Raw genomic sequence first — 21985 nt, 5'->3', positions numbered from 1 at the left:
GTCCTGGCGCTGTCTCAGAGGCAGCCAGAGTTTTTTCCTGGATGTGAAGCTCTTAATGCTGAGCTGAAAACACCAGCCGGTGCCATCCCCTGGACTCTGTCAGATGACAGCCACCTATTTTTATAGTAGGCCAGAGTTCAGCTTCCCAAAATACTTTCAGACATTACTACAGCCGCCTGGGACTCGTTAGGTGTCACCTGTTCCTGCTTTGTAGAAAGAAAAATTATAAAGCCCTCCTCTCCCAAACAGTCACTGTGCCTGTAGGATAAAGAGGATTAAGTCTATATTTGTACCAACAGCCTCGTGTTACTTCTGAGCCCTCAGACAGACACCGGGAGACTGGGCAAATTCATCTTTGCAGCAAGAGCTTTATACAGAAGATGTACATAAGAAAATATACAATTTGATTTCTATGTAGGAAACGGAGGAGATTCCATCCTCTTAAAGGTCATTTACACTCAGTTACAGAGGAATAAATATACATATATTTATATAACTCTTTAGGATTAAAAAACACAGTTAAGTTGCAACTGTGGCATTGTGATAGCCGTGACAATAAACCACAGTCATCCTGGTGTCCTGCTAGATCCTCTGGAGTACGGGCAGGGAGAGGAGGAGGGGTGCTGGAGCACGGTGCACACCTTCTCCCCTGGGACATGCGTGTACCTTGGGAGACCCCACAGGGTGGGAGGGAATCCAGTCTCAGCTTGCTTCAGTTTCAGCCTTTCCCAGTACTGCTTCGCTTCAAGATTTCTGCCTGACTTAGGGAAATCGCTGCCTTTCGTAGCAAAAGGGCAGCTCTGGGCATCGCTTCCCCTATCATCCTCAGCCCTGGCCTGCAGGGATCCCCTCCGGGGGTAGGCAGAGGAGTCTTTTTGCATGGCTTGAGCCCAATTTTCCTGATCAAGCAGCTGGGGGAGAACGCTTCTGCCTTCCTACTTGCTTGTAGGATCAATCAAAACAAAGTGATTGATCAGGGCTGTGGTTACCTTGCCTCGGGGGAAGATGACTGTGTTTTACCGGCAGGATCTAGCTTAGCTTGTCTTAGTATGCTCATGCATAGTTTAGGTTTTAAAAATGCCTCTTTTAAAATACATAGATGTCGGAAAAGCTTGAGAAGGTGGATTCCATCCTGCGAGCAGCAGAGAAGCGGGGATTCGGAGGAGGCTGGAGGTGTTGGGATATATCAGATATGTTTCCTGATAGGTAGGAGAAGCTTAAGGAAGGACTCGGAAGTCAGTAGTTTTCTGGTGGTTGGAGTGACCGGTCGCCAGGACAGGCCATACCAGGGCCTGCTAGGGGGAAAAAAAAAGAAAAAGAAGTCCACATGGTTAAGGGCATTTCTAAGCACATAAATAAACTTCGAGATTTTGTTTGTTTTTATGCTCAGTGAGTGAGTGAAGCCCATAATTGAAAGTGAAGAATTAGGGGTCAAGAGGCCGTAACAAGTTCCCACCACAGAGGAGATGTGTTAGTCCTGTCTCCAGCCTCTTCTGCCAACTGGTTATCTGCCTCCTGAATATCTGACCCAAAGTGTTCGCAGCCAGCGAGCGCTTCCTTTGTAAAGGAAGAAACCCGAGAGCAGTGAAATAAGATTAACAAGGGAGTTCAGGAGGAGTGAATTGTTTTGGTGCCCCAGTTCTGAAACTCCAGAGCAGGCAGAGTTTTTCGAAAATGCCAAACAGCCTTTCCTCTGAAACGTGGTTCCTGTGCAGTGACCCAAGTCACCGTTCAGCTCTGAAACGTGTACCTGTGCCTGTAGAACCCAGCTGAGAAAGCTGCCTGGCTCTCAGGAGGTGCACGGTGAGGTCGGAGTTGCTTCATGCTCCTGAAAATTGTGTCACTGCACTGAACTGGGTCTGTGTGCTTGCATTTTGGCACTCACACCCGAGGGCACCGAGCTTTGTCTTCTGCAAGACCGCAATAAATAGGTTTTCATTTCACTAATGCTCCTGAACTTGCTGGGTAAAAGCTGCTATAGGAAAGCCAGGTATTGTTATGGTTTTCTTACTCTCCTCATAGAGGAGTGAACTGAAATTGAGTTCAGACAGGGAGAGAAGGTTAAGAAGGGCCAGGTCTGTGAATAGCACACATTTAAGCATTGTGGTTTAGGAAACTGAAGTTTTTCCATCTTTAGTGTGGAACTTTACCCGCCCTATATGGAACGCCTGGTATTTCCATGTCTGATCCATAAAGCCTCTGGCACTACAAGATAAATAATCACTTCAGGACGGCTCGGAGCCGCTGGAACCATCCCTGACATTTTGGTCATAAATTTACCTTCTCCATTCTGTCACACACCTCCTCGGTGACCAAACGGCCATACCTGGGCCTTGGGCTCCTGCCTGGTCCTTTCCTATGTGAGAGGGCACAGCGACAGCTCTTGTTCCTACAGTGCAGAGCAGGGTCACTGTACTTTACTTAACAAATAGGCAAAGCTCCCTTCCTTTCCCAAAAGCTTACGAATTTGCAGGCTCATCCAAAGTCCTTTGGAATCCATCCAAGCTCCAAATCTCGTCCCAGGATGGGGAAAAGAAAAATGCTCAGGGTGGAGTGATGACAGTTGTGGCTTTCTTGCGGCTCCGTGCTCTGAACTGAATGCTTAGCACTTTCCAGTTGTTAGAGGTGTTTGTGTGCTACTTTTTCACGGTTTGTGTTTGCATTGGTAGATGTCAGCAGCTCGCTGCTCAAAGGGAAGGCAGCCCCGTCTCCTGAACCACCCTCTGGCCCAGCACACCTTATTCAACGGGTATTTACCGTCACGCTCCTCCCTATTCTGGGACCTTCATTTGAAGGCACCAGCCTTTGTTTATGAATGCCTGAGTGGCTTGGATGGACCAGGAGTTGTTAAAAGGCAGGTGCTGGGCTGGGAGCTGCTCCTCCTGGAAGATATTTGTTTTCCTACGGAAGACGTGGGCTGGGCAGCCTGGGGCCAGATTTCCCAGCCTCGTCTTGCTTTTGAACCAGACCTGGGAGCACCTTCACTGGGGCAAAAGGCTGAGCATCCCCACTCAGTTGGGGAGGTAAGGTGTGTATTATCCCGTCTCAGGGCTGGAAGTGGGCTAAATCCACCCTTCATCTGACACCTAATTACAGGTTTCACCCTCACTTGCTGCCCCAGGCCTGTCCTTAGCTCGGTGTTTGCTTTATGGGCTTGACTCCCTCCCTGCTGCTCCAGGCACGTTCCCTGCTCTGAGAGCGTGTGGAGTCCAGCGCCTCCCAGGAGATGGAGCAGCTCTGAGCGCAGCGCCAGCAGGTGAGTTTTGAGGCAAATCTCAGCGTTATTGCCATCTAAGTCAAAAACCCCACTAACCCCGGTGGCCCTGGGGCTAGCTGCGTGCCCGTGTGAGACGTGCCTACGCCCTGCAGGTAGGAGAAAGGGTTCCGGGAGCCCTCTTACGTGCTTAATGACGGCTTCCCTTCCTGGACCTCTTGGTGGGCAGCTTGCAGGCACGCAGGGCAGGGGTGTCTCGGATGGACTGCCCCCGGTACTGCGCGGGCGTGGAGCACGTGTCCTCCGTGCGGGTACGGTTGCCCTTCAGCCACCTGGGACACGAGGAGGAAGAACACAGGGAGCTTACTAGAGGCATGGCACACTGAGGGCACTGCTCACACCACACACACACACACGTGGCAGGCTGGGGAGAGCTGCCGGGCTGGTGGCAGCCTTCAGCAATCCCCTCCTGCCCGGCACAGCCTGGGGAGAGCCTGAGGAGTTAGGGGAGGGAGGAGGCGAGCGGTGCCGTACTTGCGCAGATGTGCCAGCTGGCAGGTGCAGTGCCAGGCGTTCCTGGAGAGCGTCAGGGTCTCCAGCTTGTCGAAGGGGAAGTTGCGGGGCAGCTGGGTGAGCCGGTTGTTCTCGAGGTGAGCCGTCTTCAGAACGGTCACGCCAGCAAACGCGTTGTCTGCAAACTAAGCACAGAGGTTTACTCTGAGCGGCGCTGAGTGAGAGGAGGGGAGATGTTTTCCCGGGTCCTCGAGTGCTTCCATTCAGGATTTTCAGTGGCATAAGTGTGCAGAGAGCAAGTGTAGGAGGGGAGGGGAGAGTCCTGGCTCGCTGGAAGCTCTACAAAGCTACGGGAGAGGTGTTGTGCTGGGGGGTTCCTGGACAGTCTCCTACCTGAAGAAAGCTGCATCCCAAATCCATGCAGGATTGCCTTTGCAGCTACACCCCTAAATCGAGCAGAGTCTGCCAGTCCTCTCTAATTCTCGAGCCATCCTTCTCCATTCTAAAAGAAGGTATTTTCTGGGTCTATTCCTTTCCAAGGCTGGAAACCCGCCTGGTGCCTGCCCTGTCCTGGAACGGCTGAAGGAGGGAGTGTTTGTGGCGTCTGAGGGGCCTGTAGACTTTGGCAGTGCCCAAGGGCTCCGAGTGGAAAGTTACACTTGGCATCGGAGCAGTGCAGAAACAGAGGCAGGTTTCCAGCACCTCAACCTCCTCCATTATTTTTTTTTCTCATTTCTAGTAGGTTTTTGCAAGGGATGCTGCAAGACCTGCCTTCTCTTGATTAATGGGTAGCCTTTAAGGGAGGGCTTCCCCTGCTGAAGCTTGGCGTGGCTGTGGCCCCAGCTTTGCAGCCTTCTCCTCTCTTTTCCTTCAGGCCTCATTTCTGGGTTTGTTTTTGGTTTTCGCAGCCAATGGTTACTCGGGTTGGAAAGTTTCTTCTTGAAAGCCAACCCATCAACACAGGCTTTCTTGGAGGTGATGAATTGGAGATGGAGTTGTTGACACACGACCTTGGCCACGACGAGCCATTCCTCCCTCTGCCTCAAAACAGGGAAAAGCTTTCTCAAAAATGCAGGGAGGAGATTCGCCAGGCCTACCAGAAACCCTCCGAGTCGAGGACCTGTGCTTCCAATCACGCTTCAGACAGGACCACCAGGGTGTGTTCAGGCTCTCCAAGCTGCAAAGCTCGTCAGAGGGAAAGGTGCTATTTTGAGCCGTGAGCTCCAGCGATCTTCCAAATTAAGCAGCGTTGGATAGGTTTGGAGCTTAGCTAAGAGAATCCCAAAGTGCTGGAGCTGTTGGGGCCAAAGCTGGGCTGGTGGTGGTGGGTTTTATGGTGCTGATGGTGAGATGCTGACATGCTGTGCAGCAGGGTGCTAACCTGCCTGCCCCGGCTGCGTGCTGGGTTGGCCAGCAGGGCTCCATCTCAGCCTCTTCTTCGTCTCCCAGCCCCATGAGAAGAGGCAGTACCTGCAGGTAACAGCTGCTGTGCTTCCTGCCAGAGGGGCGTTTGTGAGAAACTGGTGAATTTCCCGTGACCTGAGTGGAGGATTGCTGTTGTGATGCCTTTTGCAGCCCCCAGGTGACAGGGGAAAGGGAATTCTGTGCTTGTAGAGCTGCAAAGCAGCCCGAGGGCCATCCTTGCTCTGCTCAAGTGCCACAGAGGCTGTGACTGTCACGTGGAATGGTTTTGCGCTTGGTCAGCTCTAAAACTTCGCAACCACACAAGGAAAAGCTAAGGGTGATATTTTTATGAAGGAAAAAGAACTGCAGTTCAGACGTCAGCAGCACTTAAAGTGATTTCCTAGGTCACGTGGCCCCTGTGATTAGATGTCTGCTATTAGGTGTCTGCAGAGTTTGCATGTGGGCCATTTGGATATGAGGTCTGCTGAAGTTTTGAGGAGGAAGCTCAGAGCTGGCACGGGGACTTTGTTTTCCTGGAGGGGAAAAAAAAAAAAAAGCCCAGAAGCTGCAGTGGCCACCACTGGTAAGCGTTGATCCAGTAAACTGGTGTCTTATCAGGACATTGGGGAGGAAAGGAGGCAGCTGGCTGCAAAAGAGCCCTGTCCCCAGGTGGTCACTGAAAAAAAAGTCTTCCTTGCTGGCTAGAATTGTTAAACCTTGCTTTCTGGCCAGCCCTTATAAATCTGTCTGCAAACCTCTGCAATTTCTTTGAGGTGTCAGAACCTTTTCCAGCTCTTTTTTGGCTGTTGCATAATTGTGTCTTGAGTCCCTCAAGCTCTGTTGTGATCTGGGATCGTGCTTTGGGTTAGAAGATTCAGAAAGAAAGGTATTTTCCTTGACTTCATAGAAGCTGCAGACACCATCAAAGAGCAGATCGTGTTTGTCTAGCTAGGAATCTCGAAGGCATCCTGAATAAGGAATGACAGACACCAGAGCAGTTCCTTGATCTGTCCTTATCTGAATATTGTAGGTGGTCTTCTAACTGACTAGGTCATTGCTACACAAGACAAGATTCATAGACTTTAAGTTTTTCTGATGCTTTTGGATGGAACCAAGGGCACTTGATTCTCTGGAGCACCCCAGCACCCTGAGTTAGTCAGATTTCTTCAACACCAAACTCGGGACCCTGGTGCCCGTACAGCTGGTGGGACATCAGTGCTGCAACTTCTGGCTTGTGCGTGATGGGACTGCCTGGAAACGGAGCCTACGAAAGCGGTGTGACAGCGTGTGTAGTGTGGCCCCCAGGGAGGTCAGCGGGTTGGGTTTGGGGTTGGTCACTCCCCTCCTGGAGAGGTTAGTGCTGGGAGTGGGCAAGGGCTCAAATACTGATGGTATTGACTGCTGTGCTCTGTGGTACTCTCGGTGGGTTTGTTCTTTGACTTACAGGTGATGTCCTCACCCCCCGAGACCCTTTGGGCTGCCCTTTGTTGCCAAGAAGTTCCCTATTTCATCCCATCTTTCTGCACGCAGTGGCTGTTGCTGTGCTGTGAAGTGCTGCCCTGCCTCACCCGGCTGCTCTTTGTCTTTGGGCTTCTTGGCCAAGCATCCTCCCAGGGAGAACTGCTCTCCTCCCACGGAGGCTCCCTCCCTTTCCAGCCTCACAAGGTGCACCTAGGCTGTAGGGTGCTGCTCTTCCTGCACTGTGCTCCTCTCTGTTCTTGCCCTGCTGCCTGGCATTTCAGAGATCCCCGTGCCAGCAGTTCCCTGAGTGCGATGCTCCTGACTTTGGGTCGTGCTTCCTCACAGAAGAAGAAGAAGGGGGTTGTTTTGCCGGGATACCTGAATGTCCCTCCTCCTCCCTAGTGGGAACAGGGCCCCTTTGTGAGGTGCTGCGAGAGTTGCTTCTGAGAGAGAGCATCAATAAACAAACCTCTCTTTATAACGTGTAAGGCTGGGAGGCAGGGGGGAGGTGAAGGTGAAGGTTCAGGTCTACCTGTCTGCAAGGCGTGAGCACAGAGCTTCTGCTCGTGGCCCCTCCTGAGGAATCTCCCCCTCGCAGCCAGCAGCGGGCACCCGGCTGAACGAAGGAGGCCAGGCAGCTCGGCTCTGCAAGGTGGCAGAGCCCTTCAGCCCCTCGTGTGCAAGGCGGATGCTTGGCTCTCATCCCATGCCCCGGTCCGGGATGCTGGAAGGCTGCCGATTGTCCTGGAGCACCCCGAATACTTTCCCAATGAGTGGTGTGAGCTCCAGCTCAGGAGGGAATGTGCTGCCTTTCCAAGGAGTTTGATCAGCCCCGGATCGTTTGGGTTTGCATCAAACACCCCACCAAAAGGGCGGGGTGCATCTCTCATCCCTCGCTTGGGCTGGGTGAGGGATTTTTTCAGCTGTGCCTCGCTGTCTGTAGGCCCGGATCCCCCCCTCTCCTCTGCAAACCAGGGGAGGGACAACGAACTGAGAGCTTTGGAAAGAAGAGAATCGAGCCCCGTGCTTCCCATCCGGAGCAAAGGGAAAGAGAAAGGACTCACCTTTTTCAGTTTCATGTTGTCCAGGTTGAGAGTCTGCAGGTACCGCCCGAAGGACTGGAAGGCGTTGTCGGGAATGACCTCGATGGGGTTGTGAGAAAGCTTCAGCTCCTCCAGCACCCGCAGCTTGCTCATGGCGTTCACGGGGTAGCTGCTCAGCTGGTTCTTGTCCAGGTGCAGCACAGCGAGGTTTTCCACGTCCTCCAGGGCCCCGGGCACGAGGCTGGTGAGGGAGTTGTCAGAGAGGAAGAGCCAGCGCAGGTCTTTAGCACCGCTGAAGACCCCTGGCTTCAGCTCCTGGATTTTATTGCTGCCTAGGTGCAGGATAAAGAGGTTGACGAGAGGGGAGAGAATCCCTTTGGATAAGTCGGGGATCTTATTCTGGTCCAGGTACAGGTAGGTGAGCTCAGACAGGTCATCAAAGGCTCCTGGCTTTATGACACTGATCTGGTTGTCGGTGAGATAGAGGTAGACCAGGCTCTTGAGCCCCCTGAAGGCTCCCGTCGAGATCTCCTTGATCCGCGAGCCCTGGAGGTGAAGGGACACCAACTTCTTCATGTCCCGGAACCCGTTGGTGGGCAGCACGGGGAAATTATTCTTCTGCAGGTTGAGCAGCCGCGTTTGCTCGGGCACCTTGGGGATCTTCTTCAAGCCAGCGTTGTCGCAGATGACGTGCTGCAGGTCTCCGCCGTGACAGTGGCAGCTCGGGGGACACGCCTGCACGCTGCAGGCGAGACACGCCAGGAGGACTCCGAGGAAGAAGCCCGACCGAGCCATGCTCAGCTCAGGAATCGGTGCGGCGGGATGGGAAGCAGCAGCAGGAGGAGGAGGAGGAGGAGGAGGGAGATGGGTGGGAGAGAGAGAGAGAGTGGCTGGGTTTGCAGCATGCCGAACACAGCCCTATTTATAACGTTATTAAAAAGCAAAATCCCTTCCCACAAACCGCAGGCAGCAGCCAGTTGGAAGCAAGTGGCTTTGGGAACTTACTGCGAGCTTAACCCCTTGGCACCAGGCGCTGGAATGTCCTCGGCGCTGCCGGGCTCCGCTGCAGCAGTCACCGTGCAGGGGTGGTTTTTGCAGCAGGGAGGCAAACGGGCAGCAAACCTGCTCTGTGGGGAACCCCTGGTCCCTGCTGAGCCAAGTGGGGCCCAGATCTATCAGCAGGGGAAAAAGCGACCTGTTCCTCTTGAGCGGCAGCCCGAGGGTGTGCAGCGAGGAGCGCTGCTGCTCTTCGCAGTCACCTGGGTGGCCGTAGGTGCTGAAGCTTTCAGCAGGCTCCCAGGCTGTGTTTTAGCCTAGGCTAGTTTGGGGAAAAGCGCTTTTTTGGGGGAGAAGCACCTTTATCTGTTATCACAGAGGAAGGGTCCTGGAGGATTTTGTCTTGCTGATCTCAAAGGAGTTTGCTCGAGGAGGGACCGGAGCAGAGGGGAGAGAGGCGGTGCTGTGCCTGTGGTCACCAGCCCTGGAGGTGCTTTTGCGATGCAAAATTTGGGTTGAAGACCTTCAGGTCTAGGCTGACCGAGGAGCTTGGTCAGGAAAGGGAGCACATTTATCATTTATTGCCGCATCTTCCCCGTGGAGTGTGACACGAGGGGGGGTTCTCAGCACGTGGAAATGGGGAGCAGCGGCCGCTGCCTTCCAGCAAGGGATGGGGCAGAGGCAGAGCCCGCAGGGAGGCGGCGAGGCACAGGCTGGTGGACGGGACACTGAAGGAAGAAACGCCGGCCGGTGGTGCTGACAGCGGGCCTGATCTGGTGAGGTGCAGGGCAGGGCTCGCCAGACGAAGCTGTGGGCAGGGGTAAAGGGATGGAGAAGCTGCAGGAGGGAATTGCAGCGGGACTGGGGCCGTGTTGGAGGAGCCGCTGCGAGACGTGGTGGTGCAGAGGGGTGCTGATGCGTGGGATCTGCCCCGCTCTCCCGACACGGACACACAAAGCAAAGCAGTTATAAAAAAAAAAAAAAAAAAAGCCCCAGCACCCGCTCCTGGGAGTGCGAGGGGAGAGATCCAGGAGTGGCGGGGTGGGGTTTGGAAGTGGAACATTTTGAACTGATTTGCAGCCAGTTCCTGGCTGTAGCAAACAGCTGGGAGCCCGGCACATAACCGCGAGCTTGTTGAGCTCGCTGCTGCTCAGCCTGGCCGCGGAGCCCCAGTGGAGCTTTTTGCAGAGGCGAGACAGTCTCAAGAAAGGGAGGAAATCCAAGGGCTGCCTTAGGACACAGACTGGCTTATTCACCGAGATTTCTGGGTTTTTCCATTGTTGCGCCGAGGAATGAGGCAGCGCCACCGAGCATGCTCCAGGCGTTATGCAAAGGGCCTGGCAGCCCCAGCTCCGGCAGCAGCTGCCAGGTTAAGCAGCGTTTTCGCGGCGTGATTAATTTGGGGAAGAAAGAGAGGGCTGCTGGGGTGGGAATGTCGGCGCTGGGGAGCCCGTGGGGCAGGTGGCATTGGCTGGACGGGGCAGCTCGGTGCAAACCAGGCTGTGTCAGTCTTCCAGTGTGTGTCAGTCCCCACGTGCAACGCCCTGCTGGTGAGCAGCTGGGGCCTCGCTGCTTGCTTCAACATGAAATAATTCTCCCTGCCTCGTCCCCCGAGAGGTGCTGTCACTGTGGGACCCCAGGGCTCCTGCCGGAGGGACCTGCTGCAGCGCTTAGTTGTGGTTACTGCAGAATTTAAAACTCTTGGAGCAAAATAATGCTGATCAGTATTTTTGCTTATGCCTGATTCGGTAGCTACTGAGTTGGGCACGTGCTTTGGTCGCTGGAATCTCTCTCTGAGTGCTTTCAGCACTTCGAGGCAGTGAAAGAAGTGCACGGACCCCTCCAGATTTTCCTCCTTTGCTCCAGGTCGATCAGGACTGAGCGTGCCCCTCCGGTGTGTGCCATTGGTAAAGGGAGCTGGGTGAAAGAGCAGAAAAGCAAACAATTCACCTCTAAAACATTCTCTTTCTACTGATTGATTTTTCTCTGAGCAGGTCCAACTGCCTTAGGCTGACTCGAAACCATTTGTTGAACAGCTCCTGAAAGTTGTGTCCCAGCTCTGCCGTGCAAGAGCAACTGATTGGTGAGATTCAAGGTTCAGCCTGTTTCTGTTGGACAGTGGAGCCAGGAAGTGGATCTGAGCTTCCTCCCTGAGCGCAGCTGATGTTTGATCCTTGGTTTTCTTATCCCCTTGCAAAGATCCACTGGCTGACAGGTCGCCATCTCTGCAGAGATTTCTGCTAGCCTGGGTCAGATGGGAGCTAAAAGCTGGTGAGGTCCTTGCAAACCCCACCCGTAAATGCATCCCACCCACGTGTATTCCTAGGACAAGACCCCTTTCAGAGTCCAAACCGTGGAGACCTCAAACCACGCTCTATTCTTTCTTCCTCCAAGGATACATTTCCCTTTCTTTCACCCTTTATCTACGTGAGGGTTGAGCTTGCAGGCTCTGGGGGCCAGGGAGCCTCTCTCCCCGCATGGACAGGCGCATTGTGGCTGGAGAGGTCAGGCTGTGGGCTCAGGTAAGCGCTGTGTTTCCCCGTGGTGCTGCCGGGAGGTAGTTGCCCTGATGCTGTGCTGGTGGGAGGGTGTCCCTGCCCCGCAGAGCTCCTCACCAGCACAGCAGAGCTGGGAGGATGCCGTGTTATTTTTGGTCCTGCTGCGGGGTGGCAGCAGGGCAGCGCTACTGGGGGAAAGGTGTCTGCCCGGCGGCTCCCTTTCTCCGGGCGCAAACGGTGAATAAAAGGGAAGTTCTTCCCCCTCGTGTTTTTCATTTCCATGCCTCGGTGAGCACATTCCTGCGGCGGGAGCCGGTTGGCATCTGCCACGACTGGCACCTCGCCTGGCTGCACGGAGAGGCCCCTGGGCTCCCAGCTGGTTGTGTTTTGCCTGGCCTTCCCCCGCTGGATTTCGTTGACCGGGGGATGAGTCAGGCCGGCCAGCAAACACGTAGAGATCCTCAAAAGCTCGCCTGCGCCCCTCTCGTGTCCCGGGGGTGGCTTGCAGTCTGCTGGTGACAATGGCAGCAGTGTCAGCCCTCCCTCTGCAGGGGCAGGGGACCGCAGGGACCTGGGTCCCGGCCAGCCCCGTACCTCGCAGCTCCCCTGGGACTGGTGCTGCTGGGACACGGCAGGAGAGGCGGGATTATCTCACCATCCTCTCTTTCTTAATTGATTAACAGTTCTGCAAACACTCCCGGTGCCTAGTCGTTTGCAGACGTTGGGCTCCCCTCCTCTCCTCCTTGGAGGCGTTGCGGGCTGAGCAAATAAATACAGTTTTTGAAGCAGTATAAATATAGATTTGGGGTGTTGCTTTGCTGCTGCAGGTCAGGGCTGTTTTGATACAACATTGGAGATGGTCTTTTCCATGTTTAATCCTTATTTTTGTTAGCATGAACAGCTCTGGTATACAAATACAGCTGCACATGTACTCCTCCGTGTTAAAATATTCCACTGCTTGCTTTAGCCTGATTCTGCAGCTTCGGAGGGGATCCGGATCTAGCTGTGCGTATCAGTAGCAGTCACCTTCCTCATGTGGCACCAGTGCATCTGGCCTTGGGGCCCAGGCTTTCTTTTTTTGGCAGGAGATCTGCCAGCTGATCAACCACTGCACGATGCCCTGGGCTTTCCTGGGAAGCTCCTGGCTGTGCTTTGTGCCCCCCCAGGGCCCCAGCCATCCTCAGGTGGTCGCTGCTCTGCCTGGCGCTGCTCTCCTCTGCACACCTGCCCACTCTAAAGGACACCGGAGCTCTCTCCAGCAGCACGCCACCACCAATCAGCCCCCCGAGGCTCCTGACTTTCCCAAATGCTCCCCAGTGGTGAGTCCACGCTGTTCCCAGGACAGAAATTCAGCTCCGCTCGGCAGCAGTGTCCCTGCCTGGCCCTGACCAAAGCGAGGGACCCGTCCCGCCCCACCTCACTGCTGGAGGAGCTGACAAGCTGCTGGTTTCAGTAGCTGCACGGGCTGTAGGAGCACGCTGTGAGAACATTTCAAATGGTAACCTCTCACACGGCATGGAAACAACAGGACAGCAGGCTTCCAGCTGTGTCTTCGATGCGGTCTGTTCCCCCCACACCGAGGTTTTGGGACCAGTTTCCTCCTCCAGCGGCTCTGAGCATTCACACACCCCCAAACCAGTGCTTTTCTGCCTTTTCAAGGCATTGTTTCTTCATGTTCCCTCTCTCTTTTTCCTTTTACTCCACTTCCCTAACGGCAGTGGCACCCCAGCACCAGGGGGAGTTCATCCCCTGGCACCCCCTTCCCTCGAGCTGCCGATAAAACACCGAGGTCCTGCACGTGCCTTTGCTGGTCGCCTCTGGGCGGTGTTTCTGCAGTGCTGGCGGGGCTGTTGGGATACTTGCAAGCCTTGAGACTTCTGATCAGCCTGGAAAGAAGAGAGGAAGCTTTAACTGCAGACCGCAGGGAGCAGTTTGTACAGGAGTGACCGGCCAGGCACAGCAGGCCAGCTTTCAGCTGGCCCAGGCTAGCTGGGTTGCCGTTTTTGCAGTGGTCTCCTCCCGTGGCAAAGCCATTGCGTGCATCGACACAAAGCCAGCGCTTTGGGCACCTGATATTTTTGGGAACTCTCAAAGCCCCGTCCAAAACTGGGCCTGTTTGGCAGCAATTTGTGTGGGGAGAGATGCCAGCGGGGTGGCCACCCTTGGTTCGCCCTACAAGACCTGCCTGTTTGCGGCCCGGTGCTTTGACACAAAGATGGTAGTGTTGCTGTGGCAGGAAATGAAATCTCGATGTGACACAGGCTGGATGGGATCAGAAGTTGTTTTTTGCAGTGGCAAAGTTGACCTGAAGGTGCAGGAATATTCCAATACAATCCGGGATGGTGGGATAGCTCCAAAGCAATGAGATCAACACCCCCCCGGGACGGCAAAACTCAGGGCAAGTGAATGAAGATCACTGCTCGGCTGAGAGCAGGTTGGAGCTGGCTGCTGAGGGAAGGGCTGCAGTTAACTTTGGTGGAGATATCTGAGACAAAACACTCAGCATGGGTTTAGGAATAATGAGATCCATCCGAAATGTTACGCCGAGCAGGGTTCAGAGAGCTTGTCAGAGGTCCCGTAGCACATCTCGGGCTGTCAGGCTGCTTTCCGCTGTTTGTTACACCCTCTTTGAAGTCTGAAAATCCCTATTATTTCACGCTCAATTTGCCTCTCTTTTCCGAGGCCAGCATTGTCTTCAGCAAAGCTCAGTCTCTGTGCATTGTACTTTGGTGGTTCGAGGCCTGGAACCGTTCTCGGGGATGGCAGAACCAGAGGGTCCCGAGGGCTCCCCTCCAGCGCCCTCAGGTCCTCGTGCAGAGCCTTCCCCTCCACTTCCACCCGGCGTAACCCCTCCTGGGGTGCTGCGGTGCTGAACCTGCCCTGTTCTTGCTGCCCTGGGGAACAGCAGAGCTCAGGGGAAGCGTTTGGTTTTATTGCCATCGAGGGTTTGGGAAAACTGGTGAGCACGGAGCTGGTGAGACTTGTTCCAAGCTCTGCAATAAATTAACAGCACAGCTGGGAAAAACCCAGGGTCTTCAGGTCCCCTCTCTACCCAGCAGGTCAGCCTGCTGTCCGCGTGTTTGCCAAGGAGACTGGAGTCGGATTGGTTTTGGTTTTAATTTTTAGACGCTGCCTTCTTCGGGCTGTTTTGCCTGTTCCACAGTGGCCGCTGTTTAAACAGCGCTAGCAGGAAATGTTTTTGAAATGTGCTCTAAAAAACACCGTCCTGTTAAGACGCTCTTTTTATTCCCAGTTTAGACAGAGACTTGGGATTCACGGAGAATGAATCTCTTGTCAGGAGGAACAAGTTAGGCAGCAGTTTGTGCTGGAGCTGTCCTTGTCATCGCTGAAGGCAGGATTGATCGGCTCGCTGGGTGTTGGGAGGTCACTTGCAGCCCTAACAGGAAAAAAAAAAGCAAAAAAGCAAAAAAAAAAAAGCTTTAAAGTCAATTCTATTCTGTTCTCTCACAGCTCCTCTCCAAGCCAAGAGTCCGAGCCGGGCTCTTTGCCACCGAAAAGCTTTGCTTTGACACTAGATATAGCTCCAGTGGAAATTATGGATCTGATGCAGAAATTACTGGGTGAGGTTTTCTGGCCTGAATTACACGGGATGACAAGGCTGGATGAGCATTAAGTGTCCCTTTGGGTCTTGAAAACTCGGAGTCTTCGTGGCTCTCTCCAAACTCAAATTGCTGCGTGGGGTTTTGTGGGAGCCTGGGTCCATCTCGTGCTGACACGAGCTGCGGCCGGGCTGGAAGGAGGCCTTGGAGCCAGCGCCACGCGTCCGACGAGGGGAGGGAAGGACGGCAGGGCCACCGGGAGGGCTCGCTTCAGCCTCTGCCTGGATCCAGGGTGTGCAGATGAGGAAAGTGCTATCCGGAGAGCTTCTCTCTGAAGAGAGAAGTGCAGGAGCACAGGAGCAGCGTGGTGGTGCCCAGCTGCTGGCAGAGAAGGCAAGGGAGCAGCCCCAGCTGGGGGCTCAGGGGGGAGGTTTCAGACCCGCACAGCTCCTTGGGCTGCATCAGGAGGTGCCCATTTCCCTGGGCTCACCCCTCAGTGGGGTTTCTGGTGACACAGCCGTGCCACCTCCAGCCTTGAAGGCGCGAGGGTGTTTATGGGGACAGGCCACAGGGCAAGGCACGGATCCGCAGCGTGTGGCTGTGCCCGCGGTGCAGGGCACACCGCCAGCAGCTGGCGGAGCCCAAAGTGCCCCGGCACCCGCAGCAGCACCCTGCGAGGGATCTGCGTGCCGCTGCCTCTGATTACAGGGCTGGAGAGATTTGGGGAGGCAGAAGGGATTGAGTCAGGGTTTGGCCGGGATCCTGGGGCTGATATCCCGATACATCCAGCAGAGTGAAGCAGAAAAACAAAGGCATTGGGCTTTTTAATGAGCGTTTGAGATCTTGGATTTGTGTCTCGTCAGTCATTTGATCCAGCCACAGGACTTCTATTAGTGGGTGGAAGCGAAATCCTTTCTGAGCATTAAACACTGTAGGTTTCCTCCCCGGCTGCTAAGCTATCATTACGTCTGGTAGGAGCCTATTTACAGTCGCTCCCCTTGGGCTGCCAGGCTCCTGGCAGAGCAGTTTGCACCAGATGGTCCCGGCAGCACCCTGGAGACGATCTCCTCCAGATTCCTGGCTAGGAAGAGGCTCCCACCAATCGGCTCAGATTCACGCTGACCCCGGTGTAGACAAACAGGAGCAGCAGACGTTACGGCAGGCTGTGCCCAGCGTGAGCCTGGAGCAGAAAGAGCCAAATGCTCCCCCCAGTGTGACGTGGAGCCCTAAGGGCAAGGGCCCTGCTGCAGGTCAGTGGATTGGAGCTGCTCATTTCACTTTGAAGACATGGAGGGGAAAGGAGCAAACCCTCCTACATCAGCCCTTTCCCAGCCATGCTTTCCCGACCAAGCAGCCACTGGTGATAACGCACAGAGTGAGTTGGAGAGGTGAGAAGAGTGCATCCCCCTGCTGCCACGCAGCTTCCAGAAGCTGGAGGTGAAGCAGAGGTCCCAGCCTGGTGCTGGAGCTGCCCAGAGCACTTCTTCCCTCCCTCCCATCGCCTCCGAGCTGCTGAGCTCAACGGGCTGCGGAGTTGGGCATAAAGAGCTGGAATTTTCCTCCCAACAAGTGACCTTCAGCCGAGGTGACTCGGTGCCTGCCGCTGGGATTAGCGCTGAGGGAGGGTTAGCAGCGAGCAGCTTTCGTCCTGCTGTGAGGCTTTCGATCTGTAAATGCAGCTGCACCGAGCGCCGTGCAGCCTCGTGATGCCCGTAGGAGGGTTACAGGAGCTGATGTCTGCACAAAAGGATCTGGAGCAACCAGCCGTGCGGTGGGGCACGTGGTTTCCCACAGGAACCCGCTGCCGGCTCCAGGCTTTTCCCCAAGTGATGTCTGAGGTGCCCCGAGCTGCAGAAGATGCAAGGTGAGCTCAGCACCTTCAGCAGACGGCTGCAAGGGCACAAAGGCAAGTTCAGTATCTGGCAGAGATGGCAGGGAGTAAACAGGGCAGGGCTCGGGGAGACATACAGAGGTTAAAAAAAGAGGAGGGCAGGCTCTGCCAGCCTCCAAGTAACTGGACATAAGAAAATGTCCTCTTCCCATCCACCCCCACCTCCCGTGTGGTCGTCACTGGCTTCATCTTTCCCAAGCCTGGAGCTGCGCTGCCCCCTTTCCCCTTGAGGCATCTTTTCTCCTCTTCGCAGGTTGCCTACGGGACCACAGAGAACAGCCCGGTCACCTTCATGGGGTTCCCCGATGACAGCACTGACAGAAGAACCGCGACGGTGGGGTACATCATGCCCCACACAGAGGTGAACAGGGCCCTCCCCGCCTGCTCCAGGTCCTCCGTCTGCAGCAGCCCCAGTGCTGGCGTTGGGATGCCTGCTGCAACGCCTGGCTCAGCGCCCCGAGGGCCTTGCTTCTCTTCCTTCTGTAGGCAAAAATCGAGGATCCAGAAACGGGGAAGCCCCTGCCTCTGAACACCGCCGGGGAGCTTCAGATCCGTGGCTACTGCGTCATGCTGGGGTACTGGGACGACCCCGACAGAACGAGAGAAGTCATCTCCGATGACAAGTGGTACAAAACGGGGTGAGTCTGCAAGAAAACTTGCCCTTCTGAGGCCGTCCTGCAAGGTGGCGCTGGATGGGGATCGAGGCGCACGCGAAGGGTTTGGTAGGGACTTCCAAAGTGGGGAAACCTGAGCAGATTTAGGGCTTTGATCTGTTGGTTCCTTGCCGTGAAACTTCAGAAGAGCTTCCAGCACCTCAGCGCAAGCTGCTCCTGGAGGCTGGGACACGCTTTGTGTGGTGGTGCTCCCTCCAGGAGGGGAAGGGTTGGGGTTCGTGCAGCAGGGATGAGGACGGCAGCAGCGGGAGTGTCCTCCCCGTGAGCCCGGGTGTTTGTGGAGACGCTGCCAATGACTGGAGGTTGTAGCAGGAGCTCTCTGAGCTCTGCAGGAGTTTATTCCACGTGTTCAGGTGGCTTCTCACCCGGTACCCTCCAAATAATCAGACCTGACCCCCCCAGCAGGCTGGCTGGGCGTCCCAGTCATTGTTCCAGCTCTCTGGGGTAGGGTGAGGACTGCGGTGTCGTTGCAGGGACATCGCCTGCCTGGACGAGCACGGCTACTGCAGGATTATCGGCCGCTGCAAGGACATGATTATTCGGGGCGGAGAGAACATCTACCCAGCAGAACTCGAGCAGTTCCTCCACACCCACCCCAAGGTGGAGGAGGTGCAGGTGAGCGAGAGGGAGCGGGAGAGGGGGAGCAGCAGTGGTTTCTGCGGTGGGAAATCTGTGCGCAAAGATGCCTGAGCCTGCTTCCTCTGCTCTCAGCTTCTCCTTTAGCGTGATGCTGTCTGGCAGACAGGAAGGGGCAGGCAGAGCTTCTGGGTCTTTCCTCTCCGTGGTGCGGGGCACACAAGTTCAGGCAAACTCCTTGTGCAACAGCTTCACATCTGCGGAGCAACGACTGCCATTCTTCGGTTTTTAAGCTGCTTGTCTGCTTTCATAATGCTCTCTGAAATTCTTACTTGGAAAGCAGACTGAGAGGACAGTTTTTACTGAAAATTAATTACTCTGAGCTCCTAAATCAAAAAAAGACTCCTCCAACGAGTCCCTGGAGAAGAGGAGTTAGACTCAGTCTTATCCGTTCACAAGACAGAAATGATTTGCAACGTTGAGCAGCTGCTCCCAATCTGCTGGGATTGTTTTCCTCCAGGTTTTGTGCCAGACAAGTTTCCCCATAAATAAACCAGTTATTTAGTAAGTGTTGTGCTTGTGCCAGGCTAGCATCTCTCCCTGGAACAGGCCCCGTGCAGATGGGTTGCAAACCAGCCCTGTTTATGTAGTTTCTAGGGCCTTATGTCACCGCTCTGGACTCAAAAGGACTGACGTGTCTCTAGGATTTCGAGATCCTGGTTCCAGGCAGGGGATGACAGTAGGACTCTGGTGAAATACAGTGAGCAAAATTCAGAGATGGAGCTTGGGAAACCCAAGCCCTGCACAGAGCGATGTGAAGTGCCGGTGTCAGGCAGCGGTGGGCTGAACGCTGCCATTGTAAGGGTTCCAAAAAATCCCTTCGTTCTACTTCATCCCTTGCCTGCCATTTCTTCTGGAGATCCCAAAGCAGGCGGCTGAAGCAGCCTCTCAAGTCTCCTCGTTGGTCATAAAACCCATTGCCCCATATTCACATTTGGGGAAACAGCGGCACAAAGAGAGATGATGGGGCCCCTGCTACGGGTCTGACTCAGCCCTGATTCCTATCACTCTGAAGGTGCTGGCGTCTGGGTGCCTGCTGTGACACATTTCCTCCTCCCAACGGCAAGGAAATCCTTCCGGGAGGCTTTGAAGGCACGCAGAAAGCTCTGCTGGGATTTCTAGCAGCCCAAACTGCCCCATGTACAGCCACCCAGCCCCTGCCCGGGCATCCCATGGTGGGGTGAGGGCTCGTGGGCCCAGCAGAGGTGGAAGGACGGGGATGTCTGCAGGGTTCTCACGTCCTTCTGTCCCTCCCAGGTGGTTGGCGTGAAGGATTTGGTGATGGGCGAAGAGATCTGTGCCTGCATCCGAGTGAGAGCTGGGCAGAGCTGCACCGTGGAAGACATTAAAGCTTTCTGCAAGGGGAAGGTCAGTCTTGTGCTCCTGCGCGCCCAGTTGTTCCGTTCCCTGCCAGGTCTTCACACCCAGCAGCAGCTGGGGATTTGCAAATGGTTTTGCAAATGATCTGCAGGGTTTGGGAGCAGCCGGTGATCCAGGCTGGCCACCGCTCAGCGGCTGTTAGAGCAGCGCGCGGGCTGCACACGCCGTTCCTGGCAGTTGTGTAGCTGCTGGCTTTCTCTCCCCAGATCTCCCATTTCAAGATCCCCCGGTACGTCGTGTTTGTCAGTCAGTACCCGCTCACCGTCTCGGGCAAGGTAAGAGTTGGGCTGCGGCAGGGAGGAAGCCACGGCCTCCCACGCTGGCTGCTGGCTGAGCCTCTCCACCTCCGCTTTCTTGCAGGTTCAGAAATACAAGTTGAGAGAGCAGATGGAGAAGCACCTTCAGCTCTGAGCTCAGGCAGGCAGAATTTAAAAAAAAAGAAATAAAAAAAAAAAGGATAAATCAGTCTTGCTTCAGCCAGCTTTCTGTCTGCTTTTCACCTGTGCCTCAGGACCAGCGCTGGAGGGCTTCTCTCCCTGCCGTCAGCCCGGTGGCACTCCCGTGTTAACAAAACAGAGAGCCTCTTTTTTCCCAGTTAGGTTTGTTTCTCTGCCAAAAGAAATACTGCGGTGTGAGGAAGGGATGCTTATTTCTGGAACCCTGTCCTGTTACTGTGAGACCTTGTGAAGGTTCTAAAACCTTGTGTCTCTTCGAGCAGCTTGGCTACAGCCATTTCAGAGGACTTTGTAGGCCTGAACAGATGTCAGTAAGATATTTTTACTGATATTTTAAGTCACAACAGCCTCACACAGTGAGTACCTTCTCTGCTTGGGTGCTGTTGAGATTCGTGGGTCATGTAACATTGCCTGGTGAAACAACACACCTGATAAACTTGAAATTAGGGCAGGGGCTTTAGAGAGAGAGGTTTTGCATAGGAAGCAGCTCCCTGCAGCTGGCTGGAAGAGCTAGCCCTGTTCCCAGGCCTCGCGGGGGCCTTGTGACCCACAAATAAAACTTCTCCAACATCAATTCGGTGTTGCATGTTTTTATTGTTTCGGACGAGACAGACAGAAAGCATTTTACAGAAATACCAAACTTCCTGTCCCATAAAAGTGCAAAGCAGAGAATACCTGGGACAGCGTTTTTACGGGAGTTATTTGGTTCCTCCCAACCATGACACACCCAGACGAGACGTGGAAGAGCGCGGCTCCTCTCCTCCCGCCGTAAGTGTCCCACCCCAGCTGGGACGCAGATACCATCGCTGCCAACTCTCACCGGCCTCCTTTCCTGCCTCCCCCCCGTTTCCTTCCCAAAGACGATGAGCGACCGAGCCTCCGAGCCTTCCAGGTTGGCGTTCTCCCTGCAGGGTGACGAGAAACGGTGCGCGGGGAGAGACGTGCGGTGGCAGCGAGGTCTCTGTCTTGGCTCTCCAAGCTGGGCTGTGGGCTCTACCCATGGAAGCAGACCAATCGGACAAAAAGCCCTTGGTTCGTGCCTGCTTTCTGAAAAGAAAAGCGGGCAAGAACGTTAGCACTGGGCCCCGATAACCCAGGTGCAGGACAGGCCGGCTCTCACCGAGAGGCATCTCTCCTGTGCCTGTTTGACACAAGCTCCTGGTCCCCAGGAGCGCCCCGTGTACTCACCCAAGTCTGGGATCCCTGGGCTTTGCTGATATGAACAGAATTACGAATCAACGCTGGCTTGTGTGGGTAGGAGACCTGCAAAGAGACGCGCCGAGCGCCGGTCACAGCCAGCACGGGGGGTGCAGCCCCCCAGCACCCCCATCCCCGCTCCCAGCAGCGGCACCCTCTGCGAGCACAAGCCCCGAGCCCTGCCCTGAGCATTTTCCCTGTCTCGCAGCCACCTTGGAGGCTTTCAAGGCAGCTGCTCTCCCAGCACAGCTCTCCGGCCGCCAATACTCACCGGAGGAGAAGGGCTGCCCGCCGCAGCTCGCAGCATAACCTCAGCGCCTGGGCTCATGCACAAAGCTCCTGGGCTTGGGCACAGCCCGTGCCCGTCTTATAGCACCGGCGCTGAGCTCGGAAACCCCCAGCAGCAGTGGGGACTCTTCCCAGCACGGCGAGGGTTGCGTCAGCAGTGCCACTGAGACACCAGCTCCCAGGCTGGGAACGGGAATCTGCGGCGGTGGCCTTTGCGAAACTCCCCTTTGTCACGGGCGTTTTTCATCTCTATTTATAGCAAAACGGAGAAAACGCAACGCCTGGCCCCGTTCAACCCTCTTCCTCCTCCTCTGGGAACCCAGCGGGGAGCAGCTGTGGGATTGTGGGGCCAGATGGGGCAGACGCGAGCCCCAAAGCTCCCTGCTGGGGTGCTGCAGGCACCCAGCTCCGTCCTCCCTGCTCCCCGCTCCCCGCTCCCCATCGTCCTGGTCCCCGGCGCGGCCGCATCCTCGCGCCCCACCTCGGGGCACCCAGCCCCCAGCTGTGGGTGCACCTCGGGGTGCTGCCCAAGCACCTTGCCCAGGGGCTTTCTCCTCCCGAGCGGGGCAGGGGGCTGAGGATGGAAGCTGCGGGCACTCTGACTGCACATCGCTCCCCGCAACACACCGGAGTGACTCCGAATCCGGCTTCAAGCCAGGGAGCGACTCCGAATTGGGCTCAGAACCGGGGAAATGAAGCTCCCCGAGCAAATTCCCACCGGCACCGGGCAAAACGCGGCTCCCTGCTGCCTCCTCACCCCCCCTTTCGGTCCCCC

The 21985-nt window shown here is 55.4% G+C and overlaps 2 protein-coding genes and 1 long non-coding RNA gene across 4 annotated transcripts in view; 1 reads left to right on the top strand and 2 right to left on the bottom strand.

Annotated features, from left to right (window-relative positions):
* The window catches only part of ACSF2 (acyl-CoA synthetase family member 2), a 39521-nt gene extending 19224 nt beyond the window's left edge, over positions 1-20297 (top strand). For both annotated transcript variants that reach the window (XM_084492294.1, XM_084492293.1), the window contains exons 11-16: positions 16834-16941; positions 17067-17218; positions 17728-17869; positions 19148-19258; positions 19477-19545; positions 19631-20297. In XM_084492294.1, the coding sequence (XP_084348420.1) occupies positions 16834-16941; positions 17067-17218; positions 17728-17869; positions 19148-19258; positions 19477-19545; positions 19631-19681 (633 nt within the window). In that variant the 3' untranslated portion in view covers positions 19682-20297. The remainder of the gene's footprint in view (positions 1-16833; positions 16942-17066; positions 17219-17727; positions 17870-19147; positions 19259-19476; positions 19546-19630) is intronic.
* On the bottom strand, positions 349-8937 carry CHAD (chondroadherin). Its single transcript, XM_084492297.1, is given in 5 exon segments — positions 349-1295; positions 3401-3546; positions 3749-3912; positions 7657-8447; positions 8450-8937. Coding segments are annotated over 4 exon segments (1188 nt in total). The 5' UTR covers positions 8541-8937; the 3' UTR covers positions 349-1295; positions 3401-3404.
* LOC311420920 lies at positions 19651-21830 on the bottom strand. Its single transcript, XR_014684618.1, has 3 exons — positions 21194-21830; positions 20914-20988; positions 19651-20772 (listed from the first exon to the last, which is right to left on the bottom strand). It is a non-coding gene; the product is annotated as an uncharacterized lncRNA (long non-coding RNA).
* Positions 21831-21985: the final 155 nt, after the last annotated feature.

The sequence above is a fragment of the Aythya ferina genome, assembly GCF_964211825.1.
Source record: "Aythya ferina genome assembly, chromosome: 18".
Taxonomy (NCBI): Eukaryota; Metazoa; Chordata; class Aves; order Anseriformes; family Anatidae; genus Aythya; species Aythya ferina.
The sequence above is the reverse complement of the archived record's forward strand: the minus strand, read 5'-3'. Positions and strand labels throughout refer to the sequence as shown.